Genomic DNA, 13,560 nt, shown 5'->3' on the forward strand with positions numbered 1-13,560 from the left:
ACGGTTATTTACTGTGAAATGGTGTATCGACCACGCCGTGAATCCAACCTGGAACCACAATAGGAAAACGAGGCACTAGGAGGACATTATATTGTTATATTTAATGAAGATCACCACAATCTTCATCATCAGAATACTAGACTCGGTGGTGCATAGGTAAACCAAAGTGTCGTATCTCGATCATTTGTAACATGAAGATAATGTGATCAGTCTTACGCTTTAGGTCCAGTCCAGAAACAATAAAATACCTCAGTGTAAAATCGGTTTTTAAATAAATATTTTATGGTGACTTTGCTAATCAAACCCGGGACTAGGGTAAGCGAACGCGCAAACCACTAAACTACGAGATGAACAAAAATATATATTATATTTTCCTTTTTTAGGATTTTTGCCTAAAACTCAGAAAAGTATTCTTCATCCGCCCGGATACAGAATATGAAACTATCTTTGGTTTAAACAAGATCTTAAACATTTTATCATAGAAGAGTAAAACAGATGACAAAAAAGACTAAGTATTATAAATGCCTAGAAATTGTATTTAATTATTTTTTTAAATTATAACCAATTTCAAAAACAAAATCATCATCGTCATCATCATAAGGCTGACAGTCCTAGGTGGGCCATGGTTGTATCCAGGAGTCTCCTCCACTCTTGCCGGTCTGCTGCCCTTCCTCTCCAGTTCCTCACTTTCAACGTTGTCGTATCCGCACTGATGCAGTCCATCCATCGCATTTTGGGTCTTTATTCAATTATTATCTTCCAGGTTATCGAGACAATTCATCGGACCCATCTTTTTTGTGACCTTCCAACACTTCTTTTGTTTGCCCACGGTCTCCACTTTATTATTCTGGCTGTACACCTGCCATCATTTTGCCTCGCCACGTGTCCTGCCCACTGCCATTTCAATTTTTTAGCACGATTCATGATATCTACGACTACAGTTCGGCGCCTTATTTCTTAATTTCTTATTTTCATAGGCCTTACTTATAAACCTAGTATAGAGTTACGCCAAGGCATAGTGATAGAATTAGGATGGAAATACCATCTTTATTCTATCACTATAATAAGGATGGTATTCTTATCCGTTATTCTAACACTATGCCTAGGCCTAGGCGTAGCTTTATATCAAGTTTATGAGTAAGACCCATAATTATATTACGATAGTAGAAATAAGAAATGAAAATGTGTGATGAGATGTCTGAAAAAAAAATTAACAAAGATGTGTCATGTTGAATGTAGTAATTTAAATTTTTCATAAAAAATATCATTCAATATTCGCATTTCTACGCTGTGCTATTGCAATTCGCGTGCTAATAAAATGAAGAATAAATAGCAATAATCTATATTTATACTTGCCACCCTATGCCACCCATAGACCCACCCCACGCCGGGGGCAGGTAGAGAGACATTCCTAATTAATATTCAAGCCTTGCCTGTGGCTATTTCATCTCTGCCACAGCTAAAGAATTGCTAGCTCTTACAATATCACGCCATGAGCTTCCAACATTAAAGACAATAAATTATGTAAATATATCAATAAATTATGTTTTTCGACAGTGACGTATGTGGGGATTTCGCATGATAAATTAATATTAATATCTGATTTCATAGTTTTATATCCTTATGGTAATAAATCAGAAGCCCTTTAGCCCTATTACATAGAACAAAAGTTTGGAACAAAACTAAAAGGTAAACTGTAGCTAACTTTGTAATTGATTAACGTAGAATGATTTTTGTCTGTATGGGCCACTGTATTAGCCGGTAACGGTGGCGTATCTCTAAGATTAGTTATTTATTTATTTGACGGACTTATGCAGCCCATTCTAACGGTGGTAAATACAATTTCTTATCATAGATACAGGCACTAATAAAATAAAATACAACTAAATAAAATTAAAGCTAGGACAAAAAAAATAAAAATTACTACTTCAAGACAAGATTATGTCTCAATATATTCTGTAATTCACCATTTAACCCGTAACTGCTACACATCTTTCATCGCATCATCATCATTCCCTTTCCGCACCTAATGGTGCATAGGGCTCTGCATTGGTACATCAGTAGCGGCTTATTTTGATCATTTTTTGTTACATGAACGTAAGATGATCAGTCTTACGCTTCAGGTGCCAGTCCAGGGGCTATGAAATATTATAGTGTAAAAACACCTTTTTTAATAAACATTTCATGTCAACCATGTGGGGAATCGAACCCGAGACCTCTTTCATGGTAGGCAAACGCGCAAAATAGTACACCGAGAGGCTAACGCTTCTTTGTTAAAAACGTCTTAAAAAAATGTCTGTCGAGAGTCGAGACATATCGTCTTGACAAAGATTGTCGGGTAGTATTGTGGACTTACGGATCAGAGATCCAATATACTCGGTTCCCTTTTTCTACCGCGGTTATTTGAGCTCAAATATTAAACGAAGCATAAACGTAAATCTTTATTTTTTCCTCTAAAAATATCTGGGTTTATTACCTTACCTAAGTCTTGTCCCTAAGAAAGGGATGCCGCGTCGGTTAGGACATGTTCAGGCGAATGAGCCCCCGAAGAACGACAATGACTACTTAGGATGCCGATGTTGATGATCCGAAGAAGACCGAGAAAGACGCGGCAAGACCAAATCTAACAAATACTTAAAGATGGGCATGTCAGAATAATTAGCTTGAATAAGAGAGGTCTATATGCAGACTATATGCAGAGTAATATGGCGTTTTATCCTATCTGCCTACGGAAAGTATTTCATATCGAGTCCCTTTCCGTAGAACTCGTCAATCTGTACTCTTCGACATTCCTAACTCAATGACTAATTACATGAAAAATAGCACTCTTCGAAGAATACAGATTACCTATAATGACAGTTTTAGTGACATCGAAATTAAACACTGTAAATACTATATTTTTATCAGATCTATTAGACATTTTAAATTGATCTCCTGCCTAACTTTGAACTTTGACTTTTAATTTTATCTTTTAGTTTTAACTTTTTAATTTTAATTTTAATTTTTAATCACTTATTAATTCCCTCTAAGTCCCTAGCTGTTCACTTTAACTAAACCTGATATTTTCAAGTAAAACACCTAAAATAATATCAATTAAATATTAAATAACTTCACGGTTAAAATGGACGAAGCTGATTAATAATCAATTAACAATAAATGCTTTGTTATTCCGATCATGTATAAACCAAAATCACAATCGTTCAAAACTTGCATCAGTTTTGAAAAAAGTTTTGATTTGTAAAACTATCTTAGCGGGTCCATGCCGGGATTCTTAGGAGCATCAAAGAAGTATTGAAAATTCTGTCATAAATATTTTTGTACAGAATTCGAGATAAAATATAAGTTGTTAGATGCGTTTTATAAAATGGGATATTTGTAGTGTACCTATTACCTATATTATACCGCTATATTTTATAACCTACACATTGTTTTACTCTACGTTAACTTTGTGTGTCTCAGGTGCGTACTTCAAAAATATTTCCTCAATTTTCCTACTTCAGAAAATCGCAGTCTATGAACCAAAAGGGATGTGGAAAATATCTCGTAGAATTAAGAATAGTCTAATTCTATGGTATGGCCTATATTCTTCTATTGTGCTATGAACTGCATTTATCACCCTCGACCTCTAGTTACCTGTTTTTTTTTATCTAACCTTGAAGTCAATAAAGAACGGTTTGGGAAGAATTTTCTGAGAGGGGAGGGAGAGGGAAAAACACTACAGAATATACTTGAAAATCGAGATGGAAAAATCTAATTTTGAGGACTTTGCCCAGCAGTGGAACACAGAATGGAACAAATAATTGTCGAAATACCACGTCATTTTCTCAAAACTGCCTGGTCAGATTTTGATGCCCCTTTGCACAGATGTGTGGTTAAGGATACCGTATCTCCGTTGGTTCACAAACCACTTTACATTCAAATTTGCCCGGTCTTCTTTGTTTAATATGTTATTATGTAACATTAACAATTATTGAGAGTACTTATTAATATAATAATTTGGAAAATTAGAACTGTCTTTTTTTAAACACAAAATGGAATCCTTTTGAATTGAATCATTATAATGTGGCGGGTTGGTAACGTCTGGTTTTTCTGTTAGAAACGCGTTTGCTATATTTTTAAATTACGATTTAAATCGCGCACATACTAAGTACTTTACCCACATTCTGTTAATTCTGAATAATAATAATAAAAAAAATGTACTTTGGTAGGGAAACATTTCAATAACACATTATTTTACATCAATCTCTGTGGATAAAAAATGTTAAAATATTTCAAATTCGTGTAGATTGAATCAATTTGGAATCGGTTTTCCATATTTTTAAGAAGAAGTAAACTAAATTGGCCACGGTAGATCTTCCAGATGTAAATCCACGCTGTAAAGTACTAAGAGAAGATTTGAGTGCTTAACTTAATCGTAAATTATCTTCTCAAACAGTTTTGAAAAAATTGATAATTTAGAAATAGGTCTATAATTTCTGACCTCTGATTTACGGCCTGATTTATAAAAGGAGAAATAAAAGCAGTTTTCCATAGTTTCGGGACAATATAACTAGATACTTATTAAAAACAACGCGAGCGGACTTCCCAGTTGTTCCGCGCAGTTAATAATGAATATGGGTGGAATTAAATCAGGTCCAGCTTCTTTTGTGAAATCGCCATTATTTATGTACTTTATGACTAAATCAATGTTTGCTTTTATATTATTCATATTAGTTGGAGAATCAGTTAACGTATCCGTTTGGTTACTTGATACAGCTAATGGCTTTTCATAAACGGATTTGAAAAAGGTAGCAAATATCTCACAAATTTCATGCCCGGAGTCGGCAATAATTTCGTTGTATATAACCATTGAAAGGATGGAAGAAGGTTCCGATTTTATGTAAGTCCAAAAAAGTTTAGGGGATTTACAGATGTTGGTTTCTGTGTGCTCAACTTTTGTCTAAATCGTAGAAGGGAGAAAGTCGAATAATCTATAGGATTACTGTACTTTTTGCACTTATAAATTATTATTTTTCTTTGGAAATTTTAATCAGACTAGATGTATACCATGGAGGATATTTGGTGGAGAGAGAGATGTTTTTTAGGAATGGTTGAATCAATGAGTTCATTCAATATATTGTAGAATACGACTAGAATATGTCTTTGAATCCAAATCTCCCGGTTTATTTCATCTAGTTTATTGCGGATAAGTTCATAATTTCCACTTAAAAAATTAGGTTTCAAAATGGGTTGATGGTGAATAGATTGTTTCACTTCGAAGGCAGATTCAATAATAATAGATCTGTGATCTGTGAGATACCAAGGGAAAATCCGATGGAAATACATTTATCATGTCATCAGTACTTAGCACAAGATCTAAAATTCTGTTATTATGGTTAGCAATACTATTAAGTTGATTTAAATTAGCAAAAAAAATGAATTTATAAAAGCAAAGCTAACTGGCTGGCTATAACTGATTGGTGTGAGAAAACAGTTATTACTTTGGAAATACCATGACATATCTAATAAATTAAAATCGCCTAAAATCAAAAAGTTTTCATTTGGTTTGTTTAAAATGTGTTGGTTGATAATCGTTGAGAAACTATTGAGAAGATGTTGAAAGTTATCTCCTTTCGGAATATATGCACAACACACATATAAGAATTTGTTGGATTTTGCCGAATAGATATCCAGATATTTTCAGCTTCTGACTCACATTCACACATAATAGATGCATTAAGATTACGCTTTGCTGCTAAAATCACTCCCCCGCCACGGGAACAACCTGTAATTATCGGATTTCTATCAGACCGGAAAACGTCATATTTATCATCGAACAATTCGGAGCTATGGAAACTATCAGTTAGCCAACTTCCAGTAATCGCCATGATATCAACTACGATACTGACTACAGTACAAGTTACATTTTCTAAAAAAAATCTTGGTCTTGGATCGTAGACCTCTAAACTTATGCTGGTAGACTAGCATAGGCATGATGGAGAGAAAAATAAAACTGAAGAATGTTTATGACAGAAAGAAGAAAACACAACAAAAAGTAAGATGAGTAAATAATAATAATCAATAAATAATAAAATCAAATAAATTTAACAACTTTGTTTATAACCACTATCCACCGACCGGTTTCAAATCGAACAAGCTTCTTCGTCAAGGTTTATGTAACTAATGAATTCTTTCCTTTTTTATTTTTTATCATGTTTACTAAATACTACACATGGAGCCAATAAATTCGCCGCGACGAGCCAGACCGCGAATGGCGGGCTTCGTGATACCCTGAATGTTATCACGCAGAACCTTCCTTTGACGCTTGGCGCCTCCCTTTCTCAGACCTTTTCCGCGACCGGTCATTCTCGCAAGTGGTAATTTGATATGATTATTTTCGAATATAGACAAGAGTAGACTAAAAGAAATATTGTTTATTTGGTTATTATTATTTTTTTCTTATTGTGGATCGCTTTTTTAATTTCTAAGATTTCTAAGTTATCTATGTTTAATATTTTATTTTCAACATGAAGTACTTTTAATCCAGTGTCTTTATTGAAGTTATGATTATTTTCTATCAGATGGTTTGCGAATTCAGAAAAAAATATATATTAAAGTTTCTTTTAGTTTTTCCAATGTAGATTGAAGCACAATCATTACAATTTAATTGGTATATCCCAGATTTATTATATTTATGGACTTTTTCTTGGTGATTTTTAATAATGTTCCTATATTATTAGTTGTGTAGAATGCAGGTTTAATGTTTGGTGGTAGGGAATTAGATAATTGTTGGAAAAAATGTCCGCCTCCATTGTTTAGGTGAGTTTGCTTTATTTACTGTGGGAGTAGAATATAAATATTTATTTGTAAGTTTTTTTTTTTGATTTAATATTTTATCAATTAAGTTCCTATTATATCCATTATTATTAGCAATCTGTTTTATTGTATTAATAATAATATTTTTTTAAAAGATAAAATATTAGAATAACAATTAGGATAACATATATATTTATCTAAGAAATAATTACTATTGATATACTATGATTATAGTGTGCCTGAAAAGGAAAATAATCGTAATATTAACGTGAGAATTAGGAAATTTCATTCCGGATAGCTCAATTATAGTGATACAAAACATAAGTACTTAAGAGTTCTGTTCTAGGAAAAAAGTCAAATAAACCTACATTACAATTCGACTCGGTGACGCATATTAGTGACAATATGAATATTACAGAAATATAAGAAGTAACGACTCAAAGATATAAATAAGTGTGTGGAATAAAGAAAGGTTCGAGAAAATTCAATGGACATTTCTTAGACATCTTAACTGGAGATGCAGGAATACCGATCTCAATTATATGTCTTCCTGCAAAAAGCACCACTTGCTTACTTTAGAAGATCGCTGTCTACTATTAGACATGGGGGTGCTTCATGACATACTTAGTGGACGCCTTGATAGTCCGGCTCTTATATCGGAGTTATCATTAAATGTCCCCGGCTACCGCACCCGTCACACGTCACACGTCGAGCTCTCTATTTGATGTGCCAGCAGTTCGTACGAACTATGCCCAGAACTCTCCACTTATAAGTTTTGCTCGTGAATATAATTTAACTTTCCCTTTATTGATCCATTTAATTGTAAAAAAATAATATTTAAAATGCGCGTCTTAAAACATACTTTTTTGTCTTATACTTAGTTTCAATAATAAAGTCTTATTTTATCTTATTTAATTTTATTTTATCTCTAATTCTTAAAAATGATATATATAATTATATTTTCGACACTTGTGCAATAATATTTACACACATGTCCACCCTCATTCCAATATAACACCCACTCACCCACCCTCTCACTCACTTACACTCACACAAACACACTTGTATGTATTGTACGTGTATTTAATGTATTTCTGTGGATATCTGTCATTGGTTTTATTCTCTGTATATTTAATTTGTTATATTTTTGTTACATGTATTACTGTTGATATCCCCAATAAATAAAAATAAAAAAATATTTTTAAAAAGAGACTAATCTCTTTAGACACCTAAGTGTAGAATGCAAAACATAATATCACAACATAATAAGACCATGATCAAGATATTAAAAATAAAATTATAAATCCAGAGCTTTACGATATTTGTTTTAGGTAGGTATAGTATCTTTACATGTATAATACAATTTACAGGTGTGAGAAGATAACACATAAAATATAAGAATTAAAAATATAGATGTACCTTATAAAATTGAAATAAAAAAAATACAATAAAGTATGGAAAATATGAGAACTAAATACCGTGTAAAAAAAATACAAAAAAATAACAATGCTGAATAGATTTCATACCAACAAATATCAAATACGAACTTTGGATTTTTAAATCTCTTTTAATTATAAATATTTTCATGCAGGTAATGATTTTCTACGTACTTTATTTTTTTAATTGTTAAGGGGAACCCAATTTTTGTTAAATCTGAGATGGAGCCAGTAAAGGAATAACGTGTGTTTTTATTTTACGTGAATGATGTAGGTACTAACTTCCCAGTGCATCTTTAAACCTAGTTTTCAAAGTCTGGGTAAAGGACATTCAAATGTTGAACTTTGGCTAAGACATCATCATCCTGGCAGTTTGCGCCGAATTGGGAAACAGGAAAAATTCGCGCCGTCCAATAATCCAATGCTTCATAAGTTTCATTCTGCCAAGACTTCGTTGTTATCAAATTTGGACTGTCACCTTATAACCGAACGTTAACCACATTAAATTGTACCAACAAATCTGTTAAGTTAAATAAGCAATCTCTGCTTCTCAAGAAAACTAAAATCATTACAGATAAGAGATAACTTCTTGTTTATAGCAACGCCCATCACATATCAGAATAATTATTCATCAAAACTTGTTAGCTGTGTTATTAGTCATTAGTTCTGTGTTTACCTAACCTACGCGGTGTCAAATGATAATGTTTTAATGTAATTTGAAAACGAAAAACGGTATTGTAATTTCTTATCAACGGTAAGATTAGGTATTGCATACTTTTATATCATTTATTCTTTATTTAGTCTTGTTCCCGGGAAGTAACAGCGCAACAGGCAACATGGAAATTTCATTCAAGGCAAAGCGGATTGTTGTGACAGGAGCGGGCAGAGGTAAGATTTTTCTATTTATTTTTGCCTAACCTCATTCTTTTATTGTGTTATAACATAACATAATATGTCTGCAAAGAATTTCTCAGGGTTTACATTATGTGCCTATCACATCTTTGTCACACTACTAAGCTACGTATTACCTATATAGAGATGTTGGTATAACGTATATTTCATAGTACCTAACAGCAATGAGAATTTATTACTTTTTAATGGCGCCGTGGTGCGGTTGGCACAGATTATATAGTACAAGCGGTTGGTTAAACGGCTAACTGTGAACAGATATTATACACTAGTTGAATATGAAACAGGCATCGCAGGTTTGATTCCCGCCAGTTGCAAAAAGAAACAGTGTTGTGGTGTATTTTTCATAACGTAAAGACGTTATGAAAAAGCCATAAATATTCTCTTTCCAACCTGCTGACAAACCTCTTAAATAATAAAGGCTTGGCGGGTCATTACATTAAAAAAAAGTTAAACTACCTACATTATCTAATTATTGCTGTAAATTCATACATTTATTACAAATATATATAGAGTCGTTTCCACGCAGGGGTAGGCAGAAAGGGTAGAACGCCATATCAAATAAGAGTTGTAGGTGCTATAATAGAGCTGTTAACATCTGTAACTATTATGTAAATATTATGATATCTCTTATATACTACCGTTATGTTAAATAATGGAAAAGCGCCCTTACTTAAAGCGCCAATACTTAATGGATATTTTTACATACTCTTAGTAATTATTTTTATACATGAAAATTAGACAAAATATCGACATAAATGATAGCGCGCCCTTGATAACTCAAGCCTAAATTAGTTTTTTTTTTATTATATTCTTTTAGGAATCGGGAGAGATTTGTGCATAGCCCTTGCAAAGTGTGGGGCGCAAGTAGTGGCTATTTCTAAGACAGAATCGAATCTCAACGAACTGAAAAATGTTGTGCCTTCGATCGAGACAGTATGTATAGATTTGGGTGATTGGAATGCTACCCGCGAAGCCATGACACAAATAACTAAGAAGCCAATCCACGGACTCGTAAATAATGCAGCCGTTGCCTTGTTGGACTCCTTCCTTGAAGTCAAAGAAGCAGATTTTGACAGGTAAAAAAAAAATATTTTGAAATCTTTAATGTCAAACGAGGGATTTACTTACTTTGCCATCTCCTATCCCTATCTACCCATTTTTGTAATTTTGGCAGGTAGGCACCTAAAAAAATTTATAGTCAGTCAAAATTAGTAAAAAATCAAATAAAATCAGAACTACAATTGATTTTTATGCTGGTAACACCAAATTATACATAGCTTTTTTCGTGATTGGTTTATATCAAGGCCATGACATTTTTTTTTCTTCTGGACCTCTGTTTTATCACCATCATCCACAATTATTTTCCACTTTTTTTGACATACGTACACACTTTTTATGTTATGATTTTTAATTATCGAGTCCCATTATTGTTTACAGTGTATTTTTTCAAAATGTACAACCCGCTATTGCATTAAAAATAATGTGTTGGTATTTTAATTGTACAGCCCTCTTGAGGTAATTTTAACAAAAAATACAGCTACATAAGTTATCCAAAATATAATAATAATAATTTATTTTTTTTGCATTTTGAAAAATGTGATTAAAATATATGTATTTTTTTTTTTTAAAAAGAAATCTGCGTTCTTGTGATTTACACATACTTAATTTTTTGGGGCCATTTTCAACTAGTTGTAATTAACTCACTATTAGAAAATGAGAATCAAGTCTGGCTTGAGTGGGGTTCGAACCTCGAACCACTGATCTGTGAGTCCGCAACACTAGCCACGAAACTACAACCCGATTAATTAATTATCTACTTATTTCACAAATTGTATTGCAATCACAAATCGTGGAGAGTCGCAAAGATTAACAAATTACAACAGGGAGTGAGAATACCTTAAAGAAGGTTTTAAGGTATTCTCATTCCCTGTTGTAATTTGTTAATTAGATATAAGTTAATATTAGGACATTCATTTATCATGTTTGAAGTATTTTAAGACTAAATAAAAAACAATACTGATCTGATCTTCACAGTTGCAGTGTAATTGAATTATAATAAATAAATTCTTATATTATGTCGTTGAATTCATTTGTCTTTTTCAGTACATTCAATATAAATGTGAAATCTGTATTGAATGTTAGTCAAATGATAGCCAAAGAAATGGTTGCCCGGAAAGAGGGTGGTGCTATAGTCAATATATCGTCTCAAGCTTCCAAGGTAATAAATATGTTTTTAAAATAAACTCATTGACATATTGATACATATACACGCCCTGCCCTATGCAGTAAAATATTTTAAAAAGTAGTGACACGGAAGCGTACCCATAGTTACTGAGTTTGTTTATTTACACCAAAGCTGCATTTAAATGCTACCAAAAACTGGAGGATACTCATTTTTGGTATATAAAAAAGGTTATATTTTAAATTATTTATTGAATCGGCATTAATTTTGTGGAATAACATGATAAAATATATGAATAAAACACTTTGTTCTTAGACCACTAGAGTTTATTTCAAAGCACTATTAGTTTCGGATGGCACAGATCCTTCTATCTACAGGTGTTATTATAAACTAAACATAAATAAAAAAACATCAATTATTAATGTTATATTTTTAAATCACGATTGTCGTTTTGAAGAAGATTTCAACCACTTATTCTTGTTTTGCCCAATAAATAATCAAATGCCAACCTTTTTTAAAACTTTGACCCCACTAATTTCTCTTCCTACAAATATCCAACTCATCTAAAGCTAGGGTTAAATGGTGTTGATAACACCGTTTTTCTAGAAAACCACACTCTAGTCACCTTTACGACGGCTGTCCACTGCATCACCGTTCACTACGGCCGTTAAAATACGGGCACCGCTGTCCTAGGAAACCCTAGCTTAAGCGAGCAGAAATCCATCTATATACAACCTTTTGCTTAAATTTTTGAAAAATAACGGAATTGATTTGTAATGCTCGACTGGGGCCTGCAGTATGAGTATGGGTGGAGGATTGGTCGTTTGGTGGAGGGATTCTCCTTTTTAGTTTTGAAACGAGAAAGGAGAGAACTTCCTCGGAACTGTTAGACTTACACATGTTTATGTTGCTTGCAGACCGACGGTTGGGCCTGGTGGCTGGTTGCGTACTGCAAACCAGTTTGTTTATAAAATAATTCAACATGACATTGGCAAAAGCATCAAATTTATTATGCAACGCCATTTTTTTTTTTTTTTAAAAAACCCCTCCCAATCAGTACCCAGATTTTTCATTTCTCTTTAGTTTATAATAACACCTGTATATGGAAGGATCTGTGCCTTTTGAAACTAATAGTGCTTTGAAATAAACTCAAGTGGTCTAAGAACAAAGTGTTTTATAAATTTTATATTGTATTTTAACATTAACAATCAACATTTGTTTTTGGTGGATCCAATCAGATGCTTTCTTTAAATTCCTTATAATATCAACCCACTTATTTCTTATCATTAAATTTTGGGGATTGTATTAATATGCCAATGCATGAACTATAATATTATTATTGTACACATAAATCTCCATATTACATCGTATAAATAACTTCAGAGTTCATTCAAATTGTAAACACTACAATAATTTTAGCATCTGAATTTATTATCATTATATAAAGGAGGGTAATAAAATACATTTAGCGCCACATTTCATATCTTACTTTGGCAGGTTGGTCTTCGTGAACACGCCCTGTACTGCTCTTCAAAGGGCGCTCTGGACTCACTTTCGCAAGTAATGGCTCTAGAACTTGGAAAACACAATATAAGGGTCAACTGTGTCAATCCAACCGTTATCATGACTGATATGGGTCGCATCGGCTGGTCTGATCCAGTAAAGGCTAATCAAATGATAAGCAAAATACCTCTAGGAAGGTTAGTATTATGAATACCCTCTGCATATAATATGTGGCATTGGTAATAATGTAAAAAATATTGATGTTTCTGGTTAAACCTATTCTTATTCCGGATGACGGGAGTCAGTGCTATATAAACTCTTGACGTCGTTGTATTGTGACGGGTCCCCGTAAATCAATTCTCACTATCGAAGCTCGGGTTTTTAGTTAGGGGGCAAGTGCTCCAACATCCTCAGGTTTAACCAGTGGTGCCCTAAGGATGCGGCTTCTTTTATGATGCCAACTATAGCAAATGTGGCCAACTTGACCAGACCCGAGATCTACTTTTCGCTGTCCAGAGTCCGTGCAATCATTCAATCAGAGTTTTATAAATTTAAAAAAAAATCAGTTTTACAATTAATTATAGGCAGAATGGTGAATGTTACACAATGTGTAAAGTGGCCAATTAAACCAGCCAATGACAGGTCATACGCCCTGTAAATGCCTAGACTTCCATAATCCCTTCTCAAAAATATTTTCCCTCTCGGTTGCAACAATTTTAGATCTAAATAACT

At 33.0% G+C, this 13,560-nt stretch overlaps 1 protein-coding gene across 5 annotated transcripts in view; it reads left to right on the plus strand.

The window, feature by feature from the left end:
* LOC148283461 (L-xylulose reductase) overlaps positions 1–13,560 on the plus strand; it is a 31,036-nt gene that overhangs the window by 15,984 nt on the left and 1,492 nt on the right. For 3 of the 5 annotated variants that reach the window (XM_088243814.1, XM_088243813.1, XM_088243816.1), the window contains exons 2-5: positions 9,033–9,119; positions 9,961–10,219; positions 11,247–11,361; positions 12,823–13,025. In XM_088243814.1, the coding sequence (XP_088099940.1) occupies positions 9,068–9,119; positions 9,961–10,219; positions 11,247–11,361; positions 12,823–13,025 (629 nt within the window). In that variant the 5' untranslated portion in view covers positions 9,033–9,067. Of the gene's footprint in view, positions 1–8,475; positions 8,552–8,729; positions 8,964–9,032; positions 9,120–9,960; positions 10,220–11,246; positions 11,362–12,822; positions 13,026–13,560 lie in introns of those variants that run through there. The other 2 variants (XM_088243815.1, XM_088243812.1) reach the window with 2 other exon arrangements.

Source organism: Micrasema longulum, unplaced genomic scaffold (genome assembly GCF_059751315.1).
Source record: "Micrasema longulum isolate JH-2025_06_02 unplaced genomic scaffold, ASM5975131v1 h1tg000236l, whole genome shotgun sequence".
Taxonomy (NCBI): domain Eukaryota; kingdom Metazoa; phylum Arthropoda; class Insecta; order Trichoptera; family Brachycentridae; genus Micrasema; species Micrasema longulum.